Source organism: Tachypleus tridentatus, chromosome 6 (assembly GCF_004210375.1).
Source record: "Tachypleus tridentatus isolate NWPU-2018 chromosome 6, ASM421037v1, whole genome shotgun sequence".
Taxonomy (NCBI): domain Eukaryota; kingdom Metazoa; phylum Arthropoda; class Merostomata; order Xiphosura; family Limulidae; genus Tachypleus; species Tachypleus tridentatus.
Window position 1 is genome coordinate 110,904,815 of NC_134830.1, and position 27,776 is coordinate 110,932,590.

Genomic DNA, 27,776 nt, shown 5'->3' on the forward strand with positions numbered 1-27,776 from the left:
TAAATTTCAATCCTCTATTATGGTCAAAACAATTGCTGTTTCTAAGTTTTGCATAAAGTTACTTGACTATCTTGTCTTCCCTCTAATTTCACTTCAAAATTAGGGAAAGTAACAATTCAGCACCATTCACTGTCAGAATAAGGAAATTGATCATTACATCATTGCACCCTTACAGCTGAAAAGGTAAGCATGTTTAGTGACAGGTTTCAATACCTTGACCTGCAGATTATGAGTTCAACACTCCAACCATAGAAAGTTTACACAGTAAGTGTTTACTGAAATATTACCAATACAGTCACCTTATTGTAATAAAAATTAATGGGGTAGTTTATTTTCATCAGACAATGAAAATAAAGTAGCATTAACAATATTTTCAGAACTGAATTAATCATTTCTCATACATATAAAATGGTATAAAGAGACATAGGGAGTCAACACTAATTTGTAAACATTTAGTTATCAGCTTTTCTGTAAAGTTATTTTAATGTACCAAATTGAAAATTACTCGCACTACAATTTGCTTCTCCAAAATATTTGCAAAGAGACAGTTGTGCAAGTTCACATTGGTTTTAATCACACTCAAAACACAATAACAGATATATAAACACATATATGAAGTAACAAGCTCAAGAACCAAACACCATTCAGTAAATATCCTCTGTTGAACAATTCCATTGTAAAGAGAAGTTAAGTATAATACCCTGTTTCAATTTGGCAATCACCTGCTGTGAGCAGTAGGAATTGGTGAAACAAGAAGGTTGACAACACAGGGTTAGGGCAAGTAATGGGCATTGGTGGCAATTTGAATAGTAACGAACACAGTGGGGAAAATGTGCTAAAAGATAAATTTAAGGCGTTTCCAGGTTGGTCTTGATTATGTTCTATTTCACTCTAGTAAATGGATGTGTGAAGGTACAAATAACTATAGTAAGTACAGCTTCAGTCAACTGCTGTTTATATAACAAAATGAAAAAAAATGACAGTTAAGCCCTACTGGGCAACAAGCACATCTGTTCCATCAAGTCATGAACCAAGGTGCAGGGAACATTGTATTTCTCTTCCCCTTACATTCTAAGGTGTTTAAGCTGATGAGAAATATGCATTCATGGTTCTCAAGTCAGGACAAACCAGACTTTTGTTTTGATGAACTATCTACATATACAAGCACAAATTCCTACATTATCACTATATGAATGGAGATTTCCTAGCAGTTTTAGACCACTACTTGAGTGCAGGAAGTGTTATCATTTTTTAGTTATAAGAAACCACTCCAAGCCATGTAGTTTCTTCATGCACTACATTTCTCACATAGAATGTAACAGAATATTGTGGCTATTGATCTCTACAATCTGCCCACCATTCTATAAATACAACTTATTCTTCCAAATGATGATATGCAAGGACAAAATAAAAATAAGATGGCAGATGAAATTATCAATTGTTTTGCATTTTTTACTGTGAACAATTTATTAATACAAAATCCTGACACATGCTCATAAATTATCAATTCAATCCATTCACACTTGCTTAAGCTACACGAGAAAGCTTCTGTCAGTGTGAAATATGTTTAAACTTGGTCTATGAAGAAAATTCTTCTCAGCAAACAAACGTTTCTTCACCACCCAGTGTGCAAGCCACGGTCTCAAGCTTGTGTGACAAATGAAGTTTCTGACAGCTGGGATCTGTTACTAATGCCTGAATAATCTGAAAATTAAGGAATAAATATATAATTGATCATATTTTTAAATTTCATTATAAAATATATTTCTTTCACAAAAGGTTAGTGCTGTATATCATACGAGACTAGGGCATTCTCTTTTTCTTTACTTATGTAATACATTATACTAGTGGTGTACAAACATTTTGAGTCAGGGGCCACCAAAAGGCAAAGATTAAAATCGTCCCACAGTTGTTTCACACATGATGGACATAACATTTAAGAACACACAAATAACAATTACATCAAAGAGTTTGCACATTATTCTAAGAAATGTTATGATACATCAACTGTCACAAAGTCAGTGCGATGGATGGTGCTGCACGTCGTCTACGAGCTTAGAAATGTCCAGCTTGATGTTTGACATTGAAAGATGTTTAAAGACACAAGACTGTGTCCAGATTCTCATCAGGCAGCTGATTGCGAGTGTTGTTTTTGTTCAGTTTCATACGTGAGAAAGCGTGTTCGCAGCAGTACATGCTGCCAAACATGCTGGTGTGGACAAGTGTGTTCTCTTTCAGATTAGCAAATGTATCAGGCAACATTTTGTAGAAGTCAAGCAAACTGTTTTTTCGGGAAATAGCACGCAGTTCATCAGATACCTGGAGATCAGTAAGTTCAAGCTGATATTCTGCTGACAAGTCATCCACTGACACAGTGAACGGATCAGCAAAAAGTTTCATCAACAATTTGCATTGAATCAAGGTATCTAGCTTCCCAACATAAACTTGTGTGTCAATGTCCTGATTCTGCTGTAGCTGTGACTGAAAAGTGGGAAAGTGCACGAAGTTGCTTGATGCTGCTTGCTGTCGGAATAACTGCAACTTTGTCCTGAAAGCTGAGATATAATTTGCAAGCTGGCAGACAAGCTAATTTTTGCCTTGCAACTTCAAATTCAGATCATTCAAGTGTTGTGTCATGTCGACCAGAAAGGTCAAATCAGCTTGCCATGCTGGATCAGTCATGGAAATCACTTCTGTGTTTTGAGGAATTCTGTCACCTCATCAATCAACTCCCAGAATCTTCTGAGCATCTACCCTCGACTCAGCCAGTGTACTTCACAGTGATACACAAGGTCACCATAGTCTGAATCAATTTCTTCAAGAAGACTTCGAAACGGATGATGATTAAGCCCTTGTGATTTGATGAAATTAGTGGTTTTCATCATTAATGCCATCAGTCCCTGAAAACCAACTTCTTTACTGCACAAGTTGTGTTGGTGAATAATACAGTGCAACTTCACCAACTGTCTGTTCTGTTTTCCTCGATGCTTCATCAACAGTGCTACAAGCCCGCTACTTTCTCCGGTCATGGCTGGTGCTGCATCAGTTGTCACACTTACCAGTTTGGTGAAATCCAATGAAACACTACTACACAGTCGTACTGTCTCCTCGAATAGAGCAGACCCAGTTGTCTGACCCTGCATGGAACCCAAACCGATTAGTTCCTCTGTGAAATCAAATGATGACGACACACCACTGTCATACGATTAAAAGCTACCATCTGTAGCTTGCAAACTGCTTCTGGACACAACTTTTCTGATGCAGTAATCATACACTGCTTGAGAAAATCACCATCAGTGAACGGTCGGCCAGTACGAAAGTACTTCATTTATAAATAACATGTTTATATTCAAGTGACTGGTATGCATTTAGTCTTACAGTATTGGAGATGCTGTGGCTACTACCTCAAATTAGCATATCTCTATTGCCTACAGAATGGACTATTACAACTGCTACATACACTTTCCTTCTTCAGGAAATAAATACTGGAATATAAGTTTATCCCTTTTGAGAATAAAGAAGGTTAACTGATAAAGGAAAATAAACTATCCAGCTTTAGGAATAAAGTAAGATATAAATTGTTGAGTCTTCCAAGAATACTTTAATTTTCTCTTCGAGTGGATTTTCTCATCATCAAGGATTATATATTTAAAAACAGCTGCTATGGGTAGAGAAAGCACGAGTAGAGGAGCGAACAACATTTCGACCTTCTTCCGTCATTATTCAGCTTACTAAACCGAAAGGGTTACTGAATGGTAGCTGGCCACATGTTTGATGGTCGTTGTATAATTGAGTGTAGGAATGTAGAGGCCATACTTAGATATTAGATATATTTATTAATATAGGTATAAAGGTGTTCCTTCGTATTGCTTTATTTTCAGCTTGAGTTGTTGTGTAAGTAAGGCTTCTTTAATTTTGTGTTTGTTTATGTTGGTTTCTTTATTTAGTATTTGGGTGTTTTCTATGGTTATGTTGTGTTTATTTGATTTGCAGTGTTCGAAAACGTGTGAAGGTGGCATTTCGTATTCTTTGAATCTGGTTTCCATTTTTCTACTTGTTTCTCCAATATAGAAGTTGTGGCAGTTATCATATTGTATTTTATAAATATTGTTGGTGTTGTGTTTGTCAGTGTAGTTTTTACATAGTATGGACCTTAGTTTTGTGCCTGGTTTTCTAATAAATTTAGTATTAACTGCAAATCAAATAAACACAATATAACCATAAAAAAACCCATATAGTAAGCAAAGAAACAAACATAAACAAAGGCAAAATTAGAGAAACCTTACTTATACAACAACTCAAGCCCAAAATAAACCAATACGAAGGAACACCTTTATTCCTGTATTAATAAATATATCCAACATCTATACATGCCCTCTACATTCCTACACTCAATTACACAACTGCCTTCAAACATGTGGTCAGCTATCAGTCAGTTACCTCTTTCTTTCTTTGTGAACCTGACGATGACCGAAAAAGGTCGAAACATTGTCCGCTCCTCTACTAGTGCTTTCTCTACCCATACCAACAGTTTTTAAAGATAAAACAAAAATACTTTAGTTATATGAATTTACAAAGAAGAAACTTTTATTTACCTTGTATATTATTCAGGCATCCTTACAAAATATCCAAAAATAAAATATTCTTAAACTACAACTACCAATTACAGTTTATTATGGTGTATGATAATAGTTTGATACTGTTGTTATAAAAAACATAAATACTTTTGCAATCTTTTTCCAATTTATTCATATCATAATTTTTTTTTGTAATCAAGTTCTACTTATCAAAGAAACTTCACTCATATTCTCACCTGATTATTGTATTTCGTAACATAACCATAAAGTTCCTTGACAGCATTTATAACTTCTATCTCTCCTTGATGTTCCTACATAAACAAGAAACAATAAATGTATCTATAAACAACTAAACTACTTACTGAATGAAAAACTTTAAAAATTCTTAATCACTACATTTTTCCTGTAAATATTAACTCGCAAGGTTAACTAAGACCAAGTCTACTTACTAGAGAGAGACTTTGCATGGCTGCCTTCATTTCTGGACCAGACACTGTGGGCATTTGGGTTATGTCTTGATAGAACTTTCCCACCATCCGTCGATAAGTTGGAATGTCCTGAGCAAAAAGTAGTTTGTTTGAAGGAGAATCCTAAATACCATTAAAACAAAAAGAAGAAAAACACTTGAGCGGGACCAATTTCCAGTCAGAAAAAAACACAAAATAGCAAGACTTTTCTGTGATATTTTTTAAGCATTAAAACAAATTATTAGTATATAGTATTGATTGATAGTTATTACATAACAGGCCAACACAAAAAATGAACTAGTACTTTCTCATGAGGAAAATTATCACATGATTTCACAGCATTTTTCTCATCTGACAACTGGTGGTTGAAAAGGTACTAAGTCTGATGTGTGACAGCAAAAAAGATAACTCTTAGCTAGAAATAATTAGAAAACATCTTTGATGAATATGTATTTAAACAAGAATGAGCTCTTACCTTTCCTAGATGATGTTGAGTTGTAGAACAAGCATCCATGAAGGTTTGTGCAATCACAGAGAGAGATGAATCTACTGTTGGTGTTTTGTTGACGTCAAAAACAAAATCTGGATTCTTCACTATATTGATCCAGAATCGAAGAGGTAGACTGTTACTTTTCCAAGAATGTACCACGTCAGAGTCTGATATTCCGTGTTTAGTGGCAGCATCATCGAGTAGGTCAAAGAGCCACTTGACAGCTGGCGGTAAAACCTCATTGGCTGTCAGTATGGTAGAAAGGAAATTATCCACAAACTGCTGCACTGTTCCCTAATATAAACAGTTCAACGTGAAATGTCACTTTTATACAGCCCAGAACTGGAATTTTGGTACACATTCAACATACTCAAGATTATATATAGCAGCACAAAATGTTTCCTTCCCTAATTACCAAATAAATGTTTACAATGTAGGTCTGTTTCTCTAAATATCTAACCACCAACAGTCTGCTCATGGATATTTTACACTGTAATGAACTATGTTCTGAGAATATATCTTGTGTAAGTATATCTTGTGAAATTAAGAATAAATCTATACTTTACATTACTTCAAAAATAGTAGTTGTTGGACTAAGATACTATGATTTTCATTAATTTGAAATTAAACATTTGTTAACATTACACCACCATTCAAATGAAGAAGTTTATATTTGGGCTTTAAACATTTGGGTTCAATCAGCTTCACTAATGAGTACCTTTGTGGAAAGCAACCTGGTAAGAAATATTTCTGGAATAGCTTTGTGGCCATGATCCTTCTGTTGTTTTTCTGATAGAGGCTCATCTGTGGATCTCACCAAGTGCCAGTAACGAACTGCAGGAACTTTTTCATTACTATGTGGTGAACTGGGAATCATAACACCATCTAAATTGTCTGTAATAATAGATATAACAAAAATTGATATTTCAAAATGGAGGTAGATAAATTAATTTAAAAAAAAGGTATCTATATGAAAGAAGTTTACTCATGAAATCAGTTTACTTGATGGTTCTTGGGAACCTGGATTCTTCCTTGGCACTAAACTCATCAAGGCAGATTCTTTAATTCCATAGTGATCCAGAGTGTTAATACGTTTCCAGCCATTAACTGATTTGGTTGTTAAGTCTTCATCAGCTAATATCAAATGACCTCCTTTATCATAATGCCATTCTGTGGAAATTAAAACAACAAAAATCATAGCTTCACAGCTATCAAATGAATATTTATTTTAACTAGAGTGAATCAACATTAAAAAATAGGGGCTTAAATAACAGAATTATTAACATGACTTCTTTCTGGGATTCAAACAAAAATTTCAAAATTACCTATTTGCAAATTATATTTGTTTACTTGATAACTAAAGCTATTTGAGAGTAGAAAAATCTTCATTCCTACATTCTTAGATAAATATAAAAAATACCTAGGGGAAATGTGGGAATTGTTTTAAGAAGGCAAGCTGACTGATAAAGTTTCAAAGATTTGCCATGGTTTTCTTCTTTATTGAGCAAAACTACTGTTATTTAAACACTTTGCAAAAAAAAAAAGAAAAAAGTTGTTTATAACTCTTTTTATAACTGTAAAAGTAAATAAATAAACAAATAAAAGCTAGGCTTGCCTAAGTCCACATCTTGAACACATGGTCTTTGTGAAAATGGAATGTTTTTGTACAATCCATCTAAAATCTTGGCCTTGACTTGAGTAACTGTATCGCAGCTATTGACACGGTAATATAGTTTTTCTTCTTCTTGGATAACTTGAATGGACTGTAAGAGTTTGATTATTTAATTATATGTTTCTTATATTGTATTTAGAAAGGCCAATTAAAGTTTTTTTTGTTTTTTTTGCAGAATACAAGAAAAAATTATCTGTAATTCACCACTGACTGAACCAATATATTTTTACTTGATATCACCATTAAGGGGAGAGTCATATTTTATAGCAGCAATTAATCCAGTACCAGTACAGAATAATTAAATTGTGGTATTAAGAGAAAAAAAACAAATGATACATTAAAAATATTTATTAGGTGTTTTGGTAACTAGCCCTAATGATGATAACTTTACCAGGCAGGCCTTTTATCAAATTCTTTATAAGCAATTCCTACAATATTACAATGACTGGATGTTCTCTAATGCTGAAGGTTGTGTACTTATTTCTCATTGATACTGTGTCCTAAGCTTTAAGCTACTCAATCCACAATTTGCTTGTATAAAAGTTTGACAGTATTCAGGTAATGACTGCCAACTAATCACTATAATAATAACCATAAGGTGATAATGAATAAATACAAAAATAAGAAACAAACTATAGTATAAAAGGGGTGAAATTCTAGTGGTATCATCAGTACTGAGCACTACAACTCATTTCTTAATGCAGTACTGGTAGTGGGACTTAGTTTAGCTGATTTGTCATTTTCTTGTTTTGTTTGCTTGTAGATTTTTGTTTTCCTTTTTCAAAAGGCAGGTCCACTTCACTCAGCTAAGTACTTCTACTGTTTTAGAGTTTCACACCTGAGTTTAATAACAACAAAAACTAAATCAAGATATTTCATAACAGTGACAGAATGACCCTTCTGTAATAATGAAATAATGTGGAGCCAATATAAAAAATTGTTATCTGTGTAGAATCATCACTGTTTATTAACTTTAAACTGCTATAACAGGTATACATTGAAACAATTTTATGGACAGTTCATTTTTAATCCATCACTTTAATTTTAATTCAAACTTATCATAAGAAAAGTTATTATAGCCTTTCATAATACTGCATAAATGTAAATTAAAGCTAACAATGATACAAGTGAGCATAAAAAACACTTACAACAATACTGAAATCAGCTTGTTCACGAAGAAGCCTTTCTTCAGAAAGTGAATATCGAGCATCATGAGTAATAAAATCAACTGGACCTTTTTCAACTTGATATTTAATAGCACTGAACAGAAGAAACAATGAACTGCCAGCATAGTCCTAAGACACAGAAAGTGTTGAACAATTTATTAACATTCCTTTCCTACCTGTACATTATATAATGCAAAAATGTACAAATACAGTTATAAAATAAATATTCTTATAAAACATAAGATGAAAAATGAGTTTCTTCTCTTAATTACTTCCAATTTAAGTTCTTTACACAAGATGCTTTATTTACTTGTCTATTTATGAATTTGTCTGTGACATAGTGCATGTGGTTACCTGAACTTGAAATGTTTTAATATAAGCATATTTATATTAGTTGGATGGTGAAAGGTCTAACTGAAGAAACTTCAAAGCTTTTGTTCCTCACCTTGATGTAGTTGTACATACAGACAGCCATCCAGTTGGTTAAAAGTTTTTCCACAACTGATTCAGTTCTGGAGAGGTAAAGAATAGTCAGAGTTAAAAGAACAAGCCTTTTTATGGAAGAAGGATAATTAATCAAAAGTCAAAGACATTCTTTATTACTGTTTTAGAGAAGTTGATATTTTTACTTAATGTATTAACAGCACATTAATTAACCAGAGACAAAACACAGCCAAATTATCAGTCAGTTGCAATATGGTAAGAGAAAGTTTTGTTTTGTTTTGTTTTCTTACAAGTGGTATGATATGATCTGTTTCAGATGGCAGACCAATGACGTATGTAGTTAACTGTTAATTGTTATTATAACAAGCCACTAAATTTTTATTTATCATGGTTTAAGGAACAAAGTATTAAAAAACTACCTTTAAAAATAAAAACAAATTAAATTATGAATTTCTTTATAAAAGTATCATAACAATTTTTAATCAAAAGTTCACAGATTTACTAATAAAGCTTAGTAAAAGTACATTTAAAAAACAACTAATATTTTCACATACATAGCATTTAATCACACAGTATTCTGAATGCAAAAAATAGTAGAGAAATTTAAAATCTAGCTTCATCACATAGAATGTATTTTTGAACCTACATTATGCAACAGTATTAAAGAATTTATAAATAAATATAAAAACTACCATAAAAAACATTCAAGTGGGTCAGGAGGCCTTACCTCCTTAGCATCAGCTGTGGGTGTTTTGTTCCAACATATTTGTTAATCAGTTTTAACAGAAGTTCCTGAAGAATTCTAAACCACAGAAAACAACAGTTACTAAAACACTAACACTGTAATTGTTCATGTTGTATTCTATTAACTGTTCAAAAGTTGACAACAAAAGAAAAATGTTAACTCAAACATATTTTACTATCATTACTACTGTATTACAATGAATACACTACCAAGATTAATTAAAACAAGCTACTTGCATTAGATATTGTTTGTAACAGATTTAAAACTAAAAAAAATGCTTTTTTTTGACAAGGCTTATCCCAATGTTACTAAACATTAGAAATGTATTACAAAATGTCTAACCAGCTTTTAACAGTACAATTAACACTAAAACGTTTCTGAAATGTTACCTAGAACAGATTTCACATATGTGAACTTAAACACATTGTAGTTATTACATATGCAAGAGATCATTTTAATGTCAAGTTTTAATTTCTGTATAAAAGCATTGTTATAAAAATATTACATCATTGATATACTTACTCTGTGGCATAATCCAATTTTGCTAACAAAATTATCATGATGAGAGATGCAACATTCACCCTGTTTGGAAGAAAGAGGTATCTTTAAACATACAACTAACTAACGTGACACAATCAAAAAGTTATTACAATACTTTTTATGACAAACGTCACTGCAATGCTTACTACAGTGGCACAAATGATTATTGCAAGACTGTTTATAATACACATTGCTCTGACACTCATGACACATTGCATATTATTTAAAATACTATTATTGTTTCAAACATGATTTTTCTTCACAGTAATAGAGTTTTTGGTTCCAATTATTTCGTTACTCTTTCAAACACTTGTAGATATTACTCAGCCCTTTGATTTATTTAAAATTTAAAGAAAAATTGACAGAACATCCCATTTAGCAAGGTAAATGTTTACATGTAATTGTAGTTGACATAACAGAAATGATGAGACACCGTTTAAAATATCTGATTTGAAAAGATTAACTGATGAAATCATACTTGTCTCTGATTGTAAATGTTCTCTGGTCCTCTAGTGTGTCAATGAAAGTTAACAAGAAAGGTTTGCAGTAAATCAGTTGTTCAAACTGAGCCATTGCCAATTGATATGTAGTCCTAGGTTCATTCATTTGCTAAAGAAAGGGAAAAGTTCATTTTAATCTGTAACATATTTTGATAATTAATTAAGGGATTACTGAAAAAACAATTAGTTTTTCAACTAGTACTTAAAAATATTAAAATAATGTAATTTATATTAAAACAATATTGAATAAAAAAATCAGAAAGTCAGGTGACAACCACAACCAATATAAACTTGCAGTGGAATGGACTATCATAGGTAGTGTGATGTCACTGAAAATTGCTTGCTTTTAAGAAGGCCTATAGCAGCCCATCCCAACACTAAATATTCATACAACCAGACTGTAAAAATGCATCCCAGTTGAAGAGTTAGAATTTCCAAGATTGTTGGAATTGTCCTTAACTGCATTGAAAAACAAAGGGAATAGGGATTAACTTGAGGAATCTGGACCAAAGAAGTTACCTACTCAAGTTGTACCCCAGCCATGATTGGAAAAATGCAGCATCTTGTAATAGGTGAGAAAGAACAAACACAAAGGTCAGTGGGCAAAAGCTATCCATGTGTAATGCAGCAGTGACCACCAGAATAAAAAAAGGATCTCCATTTGGATAAGCAACACAACTCATCAATTTAACTCTCGCAAAACCTCAAGCAGTTGAAGAATAAAACAGGTATTTATGCTGTTCCATATTAAGACAGATTGGTAAAGTCAAAAGATCCAGCATTTATAGATTTCTGTTTACTCATCCAGGACTGTTGAAGGTGGTATAGAGAAACCATAGTCCTTGTACACAAGATAGATTAAGGAAAGCAGCATAAAGGAAGGATGTACTTTGGACATGACAGCCTTAATGTAGAGTCTCTTGCAATGGGAATTACATTTTAGAGTTACTGTCACAAAGAGCAGTCATCAGATAGAGTATGACTGAATGTGACAACATGAAATGTAATAACATGATAAGGCACCAAATTCGTTTTAGTATAATGTAATTAATTTTTTGTACAAATATTTCATAAAATCACAATGCTATTTCACATGACTTTATTACTAAGTCCTAAATTTTTAGGTTTTATTTTAATACATATAATTCTATCAGGCTGTTTTCTTTAATGTAACTTAAGCATGGATATGTTACATGTTAGAAAAATTACATCATTATTATTATTGTACTTCATAAGACATGCTATGCTACAATAAAAAGCAAAATAACCTCCTTCACCAAATTCAAATAATTAAAATTTAAAGGATATTTGTAATTTCTACCCTTAATAGTCTTCTAAAAATAATTGTCATGAATTAATATTTCTATTTACACTTTCAACATTACCCAAGATAAACATAAAAATCTTACCGAAATTGAATTTCATATTTCTTTTTTAATCATCTAATGAAAAACTTGTCTCTGCATCAAATTACCTTAAATTCTTTCAGTACAGGATTTTCTGTCATTCCTGGGAAAAAAACTCTCACCACAAATGTCTGATGATCTAATGTTGGGATACCAGTGGTTTGAATATCTTTATGAAGATCAGTCATATCTGTCTGAAGTTCTGCAAAAGCTGCAAAAACAAAGAAGAATTATAATCAACAATATTGTTTATTTATGTAAAAACCCTTTCCAAAATTTATTTTCATGTAATGTGTAACGAGTACAATTTCAATAACGAACATGGAAACAGTAAAAAAACAAACTATTAGAATTCAGTGTGTTACTACATACTGAGAAAAAATTTAACTGTATTTCTATGCAGAGCTGAAAAAAATCACTTTAAAGCCAAATAAAAAACTTTGAAGATTCTTCAATTGATAAAATATAAAACATGGAATCCGTGTATCCATTACTGAAGTTTAATCAACATTCTGCAAAATATTACAGCATGAGTTCATACACACGGGTAGTTAAAATATTTCTACACGTATATCATCTGCCTCATTCACACTTTTAGGTGGCCCTCTGATGATACAATAAATCCATACCTTGTTTACATTCAGATCGTACACTGTTCTCTAGACTGTCCATCTGAAGCTGGATTCTTTTGTACTCCTGTTCAGCCTGGGAGCTTTTGTAGCGCAAAACAACAAGAATAAGAAGTGTTATTAACATCAATAGTGCACCACCAGCTGCAATTCCTCCAATAGCCTCTGGTGGAAACTCATATATTTTGGCAACCTCATAACGTAGATAGCCAACCTCAAAACGAAGATTATTTCCAATCCTAACCTAAACAAAAAAAAAATTAGAACTTACTTCCTTTGGTGTTGAATAAATTATTATAACGGACCATGAAAAAGGAGATCTAAATACCATATCAATAACATGTATTGATTACCAGGCTAATTCCTTAACCATTAATCTTAAAAAAAAATCAAATATTTCTTTTTAACTTTAAGTAGTATGCATACAAGATTGTTATGACACATTCTGCAATATAAAGAATAAGGCAATAAAAAAGTGGTATACTTAATTATCATTTCTTTGATTAAAATTTTACAGCCTTATAAGTAAAAATAAGTTGGAGTTTATCAGCATTTCTGAAGTCCATTAAGTGATGGTTTATGAATATTCACAGACTAACATTTTACACAATTGCCTAAACAAGGTATTCTTAGAGTAAGAAAGAATTTTATGAAAATGGTTTTATAACTTGAACTTTTCCTGTGTGTATGTAAATATAACATCTGTTTCCATTAAATATTTTGATGTCTCAAAACAAATTATCCAAAACTAAAAAGTTAGTAACAATACATAGAAATGTATCAGTAACTGTGACAGGTTGGTTGGTTTTGTGTTTTATAGCACAAAGCCACTAGGCTATCTGTGCCACAAATCTGGTAAAACGTTAAAATTAAAGTAAAATTATTAAAATTCACAAAAGAAAATTAAGGTAAAACAAAATAAAGTTTAATTTTTTGGACTTCCTGTAGCATAATTGTAATTATAATAACTTGCCAGGATAACTAAATGGTATGGTTCAAAAAACAGCATTAGTCACTTGTAGTTGGCCTTTTCACTACTGGTTGAATTATTTGACATTATGGTATTTTTCTAATTTCATATCGAACTAGATGTACTTTGATTCTTAAAAGGGAATCACATTAAAAAAAGTCTAATGTATAAACGAAGAAAAAACTTATATAGCATTAAAAAGATTAATGGCTTTTAAAAAACTAAAAACATTTGTAACGTGAACAGCGTCACCATTGCTAATAACACTGTCTAACGTTATAGATAAACCTTGGGACAAAACATGTTTAAAATAGTGGCGTCGTTGAAAGTTGTAACTACAGCAAGACAGTAAAATGTGGTTTATTGTGACCTGAGTATTACAACAACAAGTTAGAACAACTTCCTCTTTCCAATCCTTATGGAAGCAAGCCAGTCAAAGTTCAATATAGGGTTTTATTTGGAAAACCTTGTTTTCATGTGGCTCACTCCAAGTCGACTGCCAACTGGCACAGAGCTGTGCCTTAAATACAGGACCATACTCCATGTATGGAACAGGTACAGCAGTGATAGTGCCAGAGCACACAGATTTAGCTGCGGTATCAGTAAGCCCATTCCCATCAATACCAAAATGGCCTGGTATCCAGAAAAACTGTATAGAAGTAGATGTTAAAGAAAAATGGGCCAGTTGGTTTTGAATAAATAATGCAATTTGAGTACTGCTTAACTTCTATGTGATTCAGGGCAAGAGAAATGGCGTACAATTCAGCAGTGAACACAGAAACTATAGAGGGGATTCTGAGCACAACCACAACAAACCATGGCAGAGCCATCTGATTGCGAATCATCTGTATAAATAGGAATGGAAGGATGGTTCGAAATATGTTCAGCTAATAACAGACAGCATTTTCAATTGGGAGAATCTGCTTTTCTCAGATGACTTAAAGATAGGTCACATTTGGGGACTGTAATAAGCCATGGTGGGATGGGCTGACCAGTGGATACAGCAGTGTTATCCAAGGGCAGACCCAATTTATCCAATTGCGCCAGGATATGAAAGCTAAAAGAAGCAATGGCAAATCATCTGATCGGAAAAAGTATGGCCCACCGAGGAAGGAAACCGCAACCCCAGGTGGGATGCTCTGGTAAGGAACGAAGTTTCAAAGCATAAAGACAGATGCAAATGGTGGAGGTTCATGAGACTGTGTAGTAGCTTTGAACTGGGGAAGTGCAGAAAGCCCCAGTGCAGAGCTGAAGCCCCTGATGATGAACAGGTTCCAGCATCTTCAAGGCTGACGTCCTGGTAGAACCATAGACTAGTGATCCATAATCTAGTTTTGATCGAGTAAGAGCACAATATATCTTTAGCACAGAACATCGATTTGCTCCCCAAGTGGTGGAAGAGAGGGCACAGATTATGTTCAGTGCTCTTGCAGCTGCTTGATGTGTGGTATATAAAAGTCAGCTTATGGTCAAAGATAAGCCCAAGAATTTTGTCTCAGGGACCACAGGTAGCAAAAACTTCAGTAAAAAATTGAGGGCAGTCTGTAGCTAGCACTGAATATACCTTATATTCGAGAAGACTGACAGTAGATGTGAAATTCGTTGACATAGAGCCTGTTTGCCACAGTAAGAGGGAATTGTTCAGCATAGCATTAATCTTTATACTGAAAAGTGTGATACTCAAAACACAGCCTGGAGGGACTCCAAGTTCCTGTAGAAAAAACAGGAAAGTGTCAAACCCACACGCCTTTGGGATCACCTGTCCATTAAAAAATGTTAACTAAACATAGGCAAATGGTCATGTAATCCAGATAAATGGAGGTCTTGCAAAATGCCATACCGTTATGTTTTATCACAAGCCTTCTCAAAATCAAAGAATATTGATACAAAATGTTGTTGTTTGAGAGAGGCTTCTCTGATTGATGTTTCAAGTCGAATCAGGTGGTCCATGGTGGAGAGCTTTTGTCAGAACCCATGTTGGGTAGGCAAGAGGAGGTTGTTTGATTCAAGGAACCAAACAAGATGAACATTAACCATCCTCTCTAAGGTCTTAGAGAGACAGCTTTTCAAAGAAATTAGACAATAGTTGGAAGGAATCTTGGGATCCTTCCCAGGCTAACAGAAAGATAGGAAAACAGCCTAGTGCCAGGTATCAAAAAAATTCTCCTGCCAGATCCAGTTAAAAACAATCCTAACAATAGTAAGAGTAGCAAGAGATAAATGGTACAGCATTTTGTAGTGTACATCATATGGTACGACAAATATAGTGCCAGTTTGAGTTCCACAAAAAAAGAAAAAAAAAGAGTCCACCAGTGTAAAGGGATGATTGTAGTCGTAGAGACCATCAGCTCGCAAGGAAAAAGGTGATCACTCTGCCAATGTCTTGATGGCTAAGAAAGTGGAGGATGAAGCAGAAGGGGGGAGGCAGAGTTATATTGCCCACTGACTTTTCAAAACTTGTTTCATATTCTCTGATAGATTGTTTAGGCAGAGTATTCATGATGAAACTTTGTGTCTCCACAACAGGCAGTTGTGTCCATTCTACAAAGTTTCATCTTGTCTCATATGTCTTTGGGACTGGTGGTAGAAGATATGCTGGTTGTGAACTTAATCCAAGAGGCCTACTGGCTTTGACATCTTACCCACTGAGCATGTGCACAGGCCTGCTGGAAAGCAATGCAGTGAGAGAGTATGGGATACCTATGAAAAGTATCCCAGGCCTTTTTTTGAGCCTTCCATGCCACATGGCATACAGAATTCCACCATGGATGAGGATATCATGGAAAATGTTTTGAGGCCTTAGGAATACATTGAGCAGCTGCCTGTGTAATACAGTCAGTTACAGCTGCCACCCAGTCATCTATTGATGGCTTACAGAGGATGGCAGGATCAAGTTCTGAGAGAGCATTGAAAGAGGGCCAGTTTGCATGATTCAGCTTCCACCAGGGCACGCGGGTCGAATGGCATTGGCCATGGCAAGTCTCTCTCAAAATTATAGGAAAACGATCACTTCCTCGTGGGTTATTATCAACCCTCCATGAAAAGTTGGAGAATAGTGAAGGAGAGCAAACTGAGAGATCAATAGCAGTAAAGGACTGACTAGGTGCATGAAAATAAGTATAAGAACCAGTATTGAAAAGAGAAAGATTGTGATCAGAGAGCATATGCTTTACAGAGCAACTCCTCCTATCAATATCAGCACTTCCCCAGAAGGAATGATGTCCATTAAAGTCCCCAAGGGTTAAAAAGGGAGACAGCAACTGTTCAATGAGAGCATCAAGGGCTAATTGATCACAAGTCTTTTCAGGTGACACGTAGAGAGAACAAAAAGTGATGGTACAACCCAAGGAAACACAGATGGCTACAGTCTTCAAGGGTGTGTCGAGTAGCAAAGACAGGGTGGGCACATGCTGATCAAGCAACAGTGCCACCTCTCCATGCACTCATCCATCACACAGCCTGTCATTTCTGTCCAATGAAAACTGACGAAAGGTGACTATATCAGCAGGTTTCAGAAATATTTTCTGTAAGAAAAGGCATGCAGGATGTTAGGAAGCAATCAGTGCTTTGATGGCATCCAGATTAGAATGTAAACCTAGACAGTTCCATTGTGTTAAGGTGCCCATTTTTCTTTATTGTCTTTATTCAAGGGAGGTCTTTTGACCTCCATGGATCCTGCCCTGAGTCAAATGGGAAGGTCTTTGTTGTTGGAAGAGGATTCTAGTGATTGAGGACACAAAGAAATTATCATTTTGCATCTTGGGATGGGAGAAGATGTACACAAGGAAATACCCGTACATGATACAAAGAAAGTGGATCTTGGAGTTTGCTGGAATGGAGGTCAAAAACTTTTCATTTGGTTTGAGAATGATTCCTTTGGAGGCAGAGAGAGTTCTGTCTGCACTCACACTATAGTAGTGGAATGAAGTGCAGCAGCATACGTCTGAGATGAAGTGGAAGACAGCAACTTTCGGGCCTCAGGGTAAGTAATGTTTTGAATCGTCTTCAAACACTGCACCTCTTTTTCTTCCAACCATTTAGGGCGAAAACAAAAATAGGATAGGTGAGAGCCATTGCAACTGACACAATGAGGGTCCATTTCACACTCATAGGCATTGTGGTCCTTGCCACTGCAACAAGCACACGTCAAGGAACCATGACAAACCAAGCCAAACCACTAACTCTGGAAACATCTGAGAGGGTTTGAAATGTATGGCTGTACCTTGCAATTAAGATAACCTGCCTTGATGGTGGCAGGTGGATGTGGTGATGTAAATGTCAGAATGAGGTCATTGGTTGGCATCGTAATTCAATCTTTGTGAGTGGAGATGTGCCTCACTGCAAAAACTCCTTGTATGGAGAAACCAGCGAGAATCTCTGACTCGGGGATGTTCTTCAAATCCCTCTTAACAATAACTCTTCATGATGAATTCAAAGTAGCATGAGGTGTAACCTCAATAAGTACAACCCTAATTGCTTTTGAATGCAAGGAGTTCACTGTATTGAGTGAAAACAGTAATTCAGTAAAGCAAAGCTCCTTTACTGACTTTGGGGAGCCAGCAAGTCCCTCTTGTTCCTTCTAAATAAAAAAGAGATACATCTGCCCTCCTAAAGGTTTTATCTGAAAGAGAATGTAGTATAAGAAAATGAGGTACAGGTGTTACAGATGTTGAAGATTGCTGCTCAAAATCTTCAAGACGTGGTCATTTAGGTATGGACTGTTTTTTTCATTACTTTATTGAAGTTTTTATTTGGAGGATCCATGGAACCCTACAAGGGAACACACTACAATTTCAAACAAGGACACTGCAGCAATGCCAGGGTTTTGTGAGCACTATACCCAAACACCAGCATCAAATACAATGTCCACAACACCTGTTGAGAACACCCAACACTGGTACTTAATTGACCCTAACCCAAGTGGACCGGCCGAATAACCCTAGGAGGGCCACCTCAAGGCTGCCCATCTACAGGAATTCAAGGCCAAAGTGGTGTGTTAGGATTAAACCCCTCAATCACCAGGATCCTCTCCTTCCCTTCACGGGTCATCACGCACGGCAAACATGAGTGGGCGTTTCGATACCAGAGGAGATAAACTAAAAAGAACCTTCCCTGGGAGGTCCCCTCACCACATACAGGAATCCACACCAAGAAGGACTGTGACAGGTAGGAATATGTGACCCAACACTAATAAATGCTGACAACAGAGGTAGGACCATGTGAATTAATACTACTAATCTAATACACAAACTGTAAAAACTGATAATTCTGCATCAGTGATGTATTATAACAAAAAAAGGAATTTGAAATTTCATCTTACTAACCACAATGATGCCTAAAATGTAAGAAAAGGTTAAGACAACTTTAAGTGTAAGAATGTCATTTTATCAGACTAATCATATTCTATAAAGTTAGTTTGTTCACAACAGTAAATGCAAAATTATGACAACATAACACTTACAACAACCATTGGCAAGTCATTCTCAGTTGCTCTACCAACTTCATCTGTGCCAGGTGGTTGGACCTCTGGTGGCAAACACACTAACTGTGACATACTGAGAGATGTCACGTTGCATGAACGTGTACCAATCGTAGCATTCACTTCTGTTTCTCTGCTTGCTAGCTGCAAGTTTTCTCCCTGTGTATGCAAGTTCAGTAAACAACTTTGTTTTGCATTTTACTCGTTTTCCATCCAAAATTAACTCTTCTAAATATAAACTTAGATTACTACAGTTCATATACTTACTACCACAAAGAAAAGATTACTGGTTTAAAAGATATGTTCCTGTAGAGTTCTTTGTTGAAAGAACTAAACACATTACAATGGGCAAAACAAGCCTTAAGTTAAATGTTTCACCCTGTCCTTACTACTTTTGTGTCATCATTGTATTACCTCACCTCCAAGGAAGTTTTCCGACAAAATATTTTACAGTGTGTATTATTACTAGATGTTGAACCAGCTTTATAACAAAAAAATCTCATTTTGGCTGGGAAACATGTAAATATATCACTTCAGAATTAAATTACCTCTATCACAAGACTTTCTCCCTTATATAACTTAATCCCCTCATTTTCAAACTGAAAATATTGAGGGTCAGGCACATACTGCAGGTGAATTTCCAGTGTTGGATAGTAGCGTTCCAGTTCCCAGACAGAATGGGCTCCATCCATCACAAATCCAATTTTTAAGGTGATGTTTCTGACAGCATGACTCTGGTGGAGGTGAGGTTTACTTCTTCTGTAAACTTCAGAATGTACAGCAGGGGAAGGACACATCATACTGCTGGTATTAACTACTATACAAAACTAAAAAATTAACCACAAAATTACCTAAGATTCACTGACTTGCATCAAATTAATATTGTTAAACATATTAAATATATAGAAATATATTATAAAAAATTAAATGTAAAAACTAGTAATATATTGGTTCTACTTTTTATTGTAATGTGTTATGCATCTAATAGAAGTAATTAACAAATTACATAAATCATTGCTTCTTTCATAATAATGGGATATACTGCATTAATTCAAATTTAAGACACCCTCTAATTTAAGATGTAACCAACTTTTAAAAAGGAATTTTCAGGGAAAAAAGAAATTGTATTGCAATTAGAAAGTAGTAGATACATTTTAAAAGAATTTATCAACGAATCGAAAATGTTAATGTATTTAAAAAGAAATATAATAAAAAATATAAAATATACAGGAAATTTAAAATGTTCATTACAACGTTTCTTTATTTAATCAGATGTTTCTTCTGACCCACTGTTATATTCTGAAGTTGAAGCATCTTCATCAGTTGATTCACTACTGTCCCATTTTTTGTTCCATCATCAGCATCTTCAAAATCTGATGCCAATTTTTGACTAATTGTTTTCTTTCTCCATAATGATAAACCTTCTCTTTTCATAAATCTCTCACTCAGCCATGACTAGCCTTGAACGAAATACCACTATTTCTTGCATATACTTTTACTTTTAACATTAAGACCTTTCATTATAGGCAGTTCTTTATTTCATAACTCCCTGAAATATGTTAAAATGGCAGCATCAGTTTCGGGATGTCTCCCTTTTCTTAGGCCAGAAAATGACTGTGCTTGTCTTGCAAGAAAACAACTTTGTTTTCATGCCACACCAATGATGTACATTTGCCTCACTCACTGTATACTTTTTACTGGCTGCACAATTCCCAATCTGTTTGGTACTTACAATAAGTTTTATTTTAAATTCGATATCATACGTAAAATGCTTTTCTTTTCCATGGATTAAAAATGGCAGTAAAAAGCGTCTAAACAACAGGAAAATTAAACAAAGACTGAGGACAGTGACATTCAACTAAACTGCTGGAGGCACTTCCATTTGCAAATTTGACATTTTGTATGCATTTTTCTAGTCTTTCTAAGCTAAATTCTTTTTAAAATATAGTCCAATCTGTTTGTTAATCCAGAATTTTTTTAAAAAATCTTTGTTGTTCGAGGAAAATGATATTCTCCAGACTTTTCATTTTGGTAAAATGTGAAAAAGGGTGTGTCTTAAATTCGAAGTAATATGATATGTCACTTCCTTAGTCTTAATACAGTTACAAACAAACTTACTGTTTCATTTACAACTCCAGTATTACTGAAAACCACCATTCTCGGCTGCTGAATAGATGTTAGGTTGGCACCAACCACTCTTACAAGTCGTCCACCACTAAAGAAAAACAAAATGTTCTGTTCAAAAAAAAGAAAGAAGTTCTAAATTTATGGCATCAGCTATACATCAGATCTTATCACTTTTAGAACTCAAAATCTATCTACTCAGAAAAGTTTCAACTACTTCCAGGAAATCACATGAAACAACTAATAAATTCCCTAAACGTACAAAGGGTCAATCACATTTTATAAACATAATTTCTACAGATTAATAAGGGCAGTTATAGAGTAAATTATATCTTCCAACTTGCTCAAAAGGGTGCTTAAGTTATGAATCTGTCTTCAGTGAACACACACACACACAGTGATACTAGGAGACTTGAGACAGCATCTGTTGAACACTTGCAAACTGCAAACAGACAAGAAAGTGTGTTATCATGGAAAATGCATGACTCATTTATCAAATTGAAGCTGTTGAAAGTAGGTAATTAGTGATCTTTTGCCTTATGTAACTACTGTTACCTAACATATTACAAAATCATTTTTAAGTCCCTAATCTCTCTCAACAAACTTAAATCATCCTCTCAGACAGATATATAGTCAGTCTGTTTCTTCCATAAATGCTGTATAGTTTTCAGGGATTTTTTGTATGACAGAATAGTTTTTAATCAACTTCAAAATAGAAGCATTCATACCACTGTTTTGGTGATATAATATACAATTTGTAGAAATAACCTTTACACGTGGAAAATGTAATCAATGTCTGAACAAGAATGTATGAAACATGCATATTACTCTGCACAACTGGATATGATTTTTTTCATACTATGAAAAGTCTATAAACATGGAACTTGTTCTATACAACACATTTCACATTTTAAAGTTTTTTTACTCTGTAATTAAATATATATGTACATGTAAAACTCAGTGTGCAAAGTGTTATGAAGCTAATTACTTTCTTTTTGGATGTAATAAAAGCTGCAAACTGGGAAAAAAAATTGAATCCATACAATATTACCTGAACATTGTGCCCCTTCCCCATTTACCCAGCAAAAATATTGATGTATAATTCTTATAAAATCTAAGATGATACAAACGAGGTTACTCAATATATGCTACCTCTATCAAGCAATATGATATACAATTTAGTAGTTTCAAAATAAATATAGTTCTGTAATCCAACTGGTAAAAACAGAAATTTTCAAAGTTATATCTCAAGCCTTAATTATCTTTATAAATAAGTACTGTTTAGATTTGCTTTTATTAAAACAAAGAGCTGCAGAAAGCATGTTCCATGTGCCTTCCATATTTCCATCTATTTGCTGTTCAGTGAGTTTGAAATGCTGTTGCTTTAGGAAGTCTAATTGGCTAGCAAACCAACAGACTGCTTTGTTTGAACTCCCCACCCCTGTAAAAACTGAGAATTCTGCTGTATTAATATAATGACACAAGGTCATATACATGAGCTGTATTGCTGTACCAAATTTAGCTCATATATATTTGAGTTCACAATGAATTCTAACCATTCAATAATGCAATACTACAACTATAATATGATTGGAGAGTTTCTTACAGCTCTTTCTAAAGAAGGATGATCCAAAAAGTTAAATATAAAAAAGGCACTACGTTATGAGTCTGATATCGTTCATAAAGTTAAAAAACTTGCATACAAAAACAGTTGGAATAGTACAAACTCCAAAACCATGTCCCATGTCAAACCCAAGTTATAGACCATGGTTACAAACGAAAACATTTAACTCAAAACACCACTGAGATGAAGTTGTATATTTCCTAGTACAAATAACAAGATAATAAACAAATATTTGGAGTCAACAAAGGCTCAAGAAGATTATCCCATTGATCAAACATCTTTCTGAAGTTTCAGCCAGGTTCCTCTAGTTAGAACTGACACCTCTGGTAACTTTTATATACACATTCAAAATAAGGATAAAATGTAAATAATTATTTATATAAAATTTAATTTTTTTGAACACTCAAGTATGAAAACTTTGGCTTCTTTTTTGTCCCCATTAGGACTTTCAGGAATGGTTAGCAACTTTTGTTAATAAACAAGTCTCCTATGATAACTATAAAGCTTTTAAATATTCTGCTTATATCATATCTTAATTTTGAGACAGACATCTATTTCTTACCTGAAATAGCTTATCAAGGGCTCAATGCATTGGATGCTAGGGTCTCTTGTGTAAAGAAAAGGGTCTAGAAGGGTTAAATTAGTGTTATCAATCTGCAGGAATAGCTGTCGAATACTATAAGAAGGTACAGGAGCACGTGTTGTGCGACAGCTTAGTTGGCTGCTGCTGGCAAGTGGTCTGAAAAATAAATATATGGTAACTATTTGCAATTACTTTTGCACACAAGTAAACAAACATGTGGCTATGCTACTGGCAAATAGCATGAAAAATACAAAAATAAAAACAAGTGGCAAATAGCCTGAAACACAATTGTGTATAATTGCATGGTTACCACAGCAGTGGTCTAAAACAAAGTGTAAACACAACCATTCACAACATATTTTACTCTAGAAACATTTAGCTTCAAACACCATGCTTGATACAAGCACTTTTACAACTTTTAGTGCTTAAAATTAAATAAATAAACTGTACAATTCACGAAGTCAGTCAAGCAAAAATTCAGGTGAGTGAAGAAGCACTTGTCTTGTAAGCTTTACTAGTAGAAAAAATTTATCTGCCTTAAAATTAGAAAACATTTCAGTCTCATTAACTTTTAATGCTTTTGTTATGACAACAGAAATAGGACTTTCTGTTTTATATACATAATTTTGGTAACTTTTATTTAGAACACATCTGTGGTTAATAAAAAGTTCTCACAATCTTTAATCCTTTTATTTTTTTGTAAAAACTTCCATTCATGATAAGAGGAAATAAAATATACACAAGTAGACTGAATCTTCACCATCAATATATTTTGTTAACATTTTCTATTTAGTTTAATAGTAATAGTGATTCACCTTTCAACTCGACAAGGAAGGTCATCAAGAAAAATTTCCACTTCACTCCCAACATTTAGATTGTTCCCTGTGAGGTAGACCCTTGTACCACCAGACTGGGGACCAAGCCTTGGGTACACATCATCCAGTGTAACCTCCTACAATGGACCAACATCTACAATTGTTTTATCTACGTTCAGAGCCTCTAATGAAAGTAAGCACTAACCATGAATCTAAAACTATTACCTTGTTCTCAGGCCTTCAAACCAGTTCTTGGGAAAAGGAATAAACATCTTTTGTGTTCAGGTTATATGATGTATACATTAAATTATCATTTTTGCAACATGAATTTACAATTTTTCTGTGTACCTGTTATCGAGTCATGTATTTTCTGTTATTTGTTGTGTTATCTGGGTGTATTTATGGTTATAAGTTATCTGTGTATATTTAGAGAATATATGTTGTCTTACCTGTGTATATTGAACATTTATTATGTTATCTTGATATATTTAGGGTTACTTGTTACTTTTTCTGCATATATTAACATAGAATATTCCTAAACAACTTTAAAATATTTTAAGTTGGATTTTGTTATCATCATTTTTTTTTTTTCCAAAATGTTCCTAGATTAATAGATCTCTTAAAATATAAAAGAAACAGAAACAAATAACTACCTGAGGAAGAAACAGTTTGGAAGTTTGGTCTAATACAGACATAAATCTCATTTTATATGCAGATGATATGATTTAATGATGTTTGTATATTAAAAAAAAAAAACGAAAAAAACTCAAAACTAGTAAATAGCAGCAATGCTATAAAATATTACAAATTTGATAGTTTCCTAACTTACATAGTTCTTTACAAATAGTAAATGCTTATAATACTTTCAATTCTTACTTATTTTAAAAGACAATGAGCACTAATTTATATTGTTTTACTTTGATCATTTGAGTTAGAGGATACGAGATTTATTATGTCTTCCATTATGACAAAATATTTGCAGTATTCACTAGACAGAATGCTACTATAAAAAGTATAATAAGTCTTCAAATTGAAATAAAAGAAAAATTAAATAAATTGCTGTCTTTCCACTATTAAAAAAATTTTCTATTCTACATACAGATTTATCTCCACAACCAATTTATATATACACAAGATTTAAACTTCCTTATTTTAATTACTTCTTCTCAAAACACATGCAACTTTAAAGATAATTACTGGTTAATCAGGGAATAACCAAGATAAATCATTTATCAACAGAATATTACCATAATTAATTAAAGCTGATTTAACAGTAATTAATCAACATAATGCATGTGTGATATCTCGCATTCTCTTTCTTAGTCTTAGTTTATCCACCACATCCATTATAAATGAGGCAGGACACATTAATCACTCCTTGTGTTCTATCAAACTAACTTTATCTTCCAGCTCTTCTAAGTTAAACATAAACTTTGTTACACAGTATAATATGTCATATTCCTGTATGTTAGAAACTCATTTGAAACACTTGTTTGATATGACTGAACTAATATCTTGTGCAATGCCAATGTTTACAAATCAAACAAATCTGTATTCCACTAAATGCCAATAAATGTTATTATACCTTCAATTATATGGTATGCTCTCAAGTAGAGGAAGAAAAAAAGAAGATACAAACTATTTATTTTTTATACTAAATCCACAACCTCACAGATGTTTCTTTTACACTGTCCTTTCTAGCAGTCATGATATAAAACATAGATAGAAAGTGCTAAAAATAAATTCCTGTTCTTGTTTAACAGCTAAACATTCATAAAACCTCCTCCCAAATTTAACCTTTTAAATACTGCACTAATTACATATAACATGGCAATGGTATACTTCCAACCTGAATAAAAGTACAAAATTTGACAGCCAGATAAGATATCCAAAGACTGTGATCACAAAGATTCTTATTATAATGGAGAAGCTTATAAAATTTAACATTTAAAAAAAAAATACATGTTTTGTTTAAAACTCTAACTACCTTGTAGTGAAACATCTCTTGAGCTCTAGTGACACCTGCCCGGTTCCCCACGATCACCGCTGCTTCCATTGGAGCTAGGCTCGATCCTGTTCGACACACCACTCTAAAAAACACAGTTCTATTTCATACTAATTCTTTGTCGTGTGACTTTGTTCACTGCTACTTACAGGTTTTTCAGTTTTGCTTTATTATACTTAAATGTTATTCAATTATAACTGACTAAAGACCACTCCCATGGGTGTACTTAGAAAGTGAATGTGTAACAAATATAAAAGTAGGGTAGTTTGGTTTAACATACAAGTCACTGATATCTGTAAAAAGCAAATTTTTGTATACAAGTTACCATATGTCCAACTAATTATCCTGCTGATAAACAATACTCTACAACACTGCCATTCTTGTTCATTATTAGTTATTTATACTTTAAGTTGTTGTTTTTTTTATATGCAAATACAGGTATTTTAACCAACTTTGTATATGGTTATCATCTGGCTGGGTTTCATGTATTTTTTTCCCAAATAATTCATTTTTGTAACTTTAGTTCTTTACAAATTCATCGGTTATTTTTCTACAACTATTCCCTTTACAAATGAAACAAACAATGTACAGAAATACATATATCAAAACATACGTGTTTGTATGTCATCCTTAAATAAAAAATCACCTTAAAATAGAAGAATCTGTAAGCTACCTCACTGAAACACTGTAATCTTCAGGTGTGCATGGTATTCCCCCAATCATGATTTTATCTCTGATTTCTTCCTCGCTAGTTCCAAGATTGGAACCTTCAATAGTGACCAGAGTTCCTCCTTCAATAGGTCCATTTAAAGGATGAATCTACAAGAAATATTACAAAAGAATAAAAAGCTACTATGCAATGAAAAATCAAGGTCCTTTTGTCCAATCAAAATGATTCTTTGTTTTCCAAACTTTTGCTTTATGCAAAAATTAAATTTTCTCATCACTAACCACTAAGAAAATTTGGCTATTAATTTAGGATAATAGCCATACATGTGTATGTAATTACAACAAACTTTTAATCATAATCTACATTATTGTGACAGTGACCATTTGCTACATGTCACTTTTTAAAAACCTTAAAATCAGATAAATGTAACAAACTGGGACTCTTCTGAAATATTTTAAGCCATAATTAAGAAACTATTGTTTTACACATTCACAAAGCTCATCAGATAGAAACTACTGGCATAAAGCAGTCATTTTAATAAATAATTAGTAAATTACTTGATACTTTGCATGTCTGATTAAGCACAATTTAAAATAGCAATCCTGTAGTGACTTTCCAATAAATAGAAAGACAATTTATCATACACTGTGTTACTGAATCTGTTACATATCACTAACCCAATCAATGCGTGGGCGAGGGCAGAAACTGACAATGGCTTCTATACATGACTCACTATAGTCACAGCTGTTCCCACACCAGGCACATTGATACTGATTGCTTCTGGTCAGACACAATGAACAATCTGCACGTCCTCCATGACTCCCCAACAGATGGCATTTGTATAAAGTCACTAGATGGTATACAATAAGA

General features: G+C 33.6%; 1 protein-coding gene across 6 annotated transcripts in view; it reads right to left on the bottom strand.

The window, feature by feature from the left end:
* Window positions 1-249: 249 nt before the first annotated feature.
* The window catches only part of LOC143253298 (plexin-B-like), a 133,858-nt gene continuing 106,331 nt past the window's right edge, over window positions 250-27,776 (bottom strand). For 5 of the 6 annotated variants that reach the window (XM_076506946.1, XM_076506947.1, XM_076506945.1 and 2 more), the window contains 22 exons: window positions 27,584-27,756; window positions 26,910-27,055; window positions 26,219-26,321; window positions 24,232-24,368; window positions 23,396-23,572; window positions 21,204-21,300; window positions 19,634-19,912; window positions 19,068-19,244; window positions 12,637-12,880; window positions 12,076-12,218; window positions 10,580-10,710; window positions 10,084-10,143; window positions 9,544-9,618; window positions 8,818-8,884; window positions 8,355-8,501; window positions 7,150-7,297; window positions 6,537-6,704; window positions 6,253-6,428; window positions 5,520-5,828; window positions 5,027-5,167; window positions 4,814-4,888; window positions 250-1,704 (listed from right to left, as the gene is read on the bottom strand). In XM_076506946.1, the coding sequence (XP_076363061.1) occupies window positions 1,597-1,704; window positions 4,814-4,888; window positions 5,027-5,167; window positions 5,520-5,828; window positions 6,253-6,428; window positions 6,537-6,704; window positions 7,150-7,297; window positions 8,355-8,501; window positions 8,818-8,884; window positions 9,544-9,618; window positions 10,084-10,143; window positions 10,580-10,710; window positions 12,076-12,218; window positions 12,637-12,880; window positions 19,068-19,244; window positions 19,634-19,912; window positions 21,204-21,300; window positions 23,396-23,572; window positions 24,232-24,368; window positions 26,219-26,321; window positions 26,910-27,055; window positions 27,584-27,756 (3,281 nt within the window). In that variant the 3' untranslated portion in view covers window positions 250-1,596. The remainder of the gene's footprint in view (window positions 1,705-4,813; window positions 4,889-5,026; window positions 5,168-5,519; window positions 5,829-6,252; window positions 6,429-6,536; window positions 6,705-7,149; window positions 7,298-8,354; window positions 8,502-8,817; window positions 8,885-9,543; window positions 9,619-10,083; window positions 10,144-10,579; window positions 10,711-12,075; window positions 12,219-12,636; window positions 12,881-19,067; window positions 19,245-19,633; window positions 19,913-21,203; window positions 21,301-23,395; window positions 23,573-24,231; window positions 24,369-26,218; window positions 26,322-26,909; window positions 27,056-27,583; window positions 27,757-27,776) is intronic. The other variant, XM_076506949.1, reaches the window with a different exon arrangement.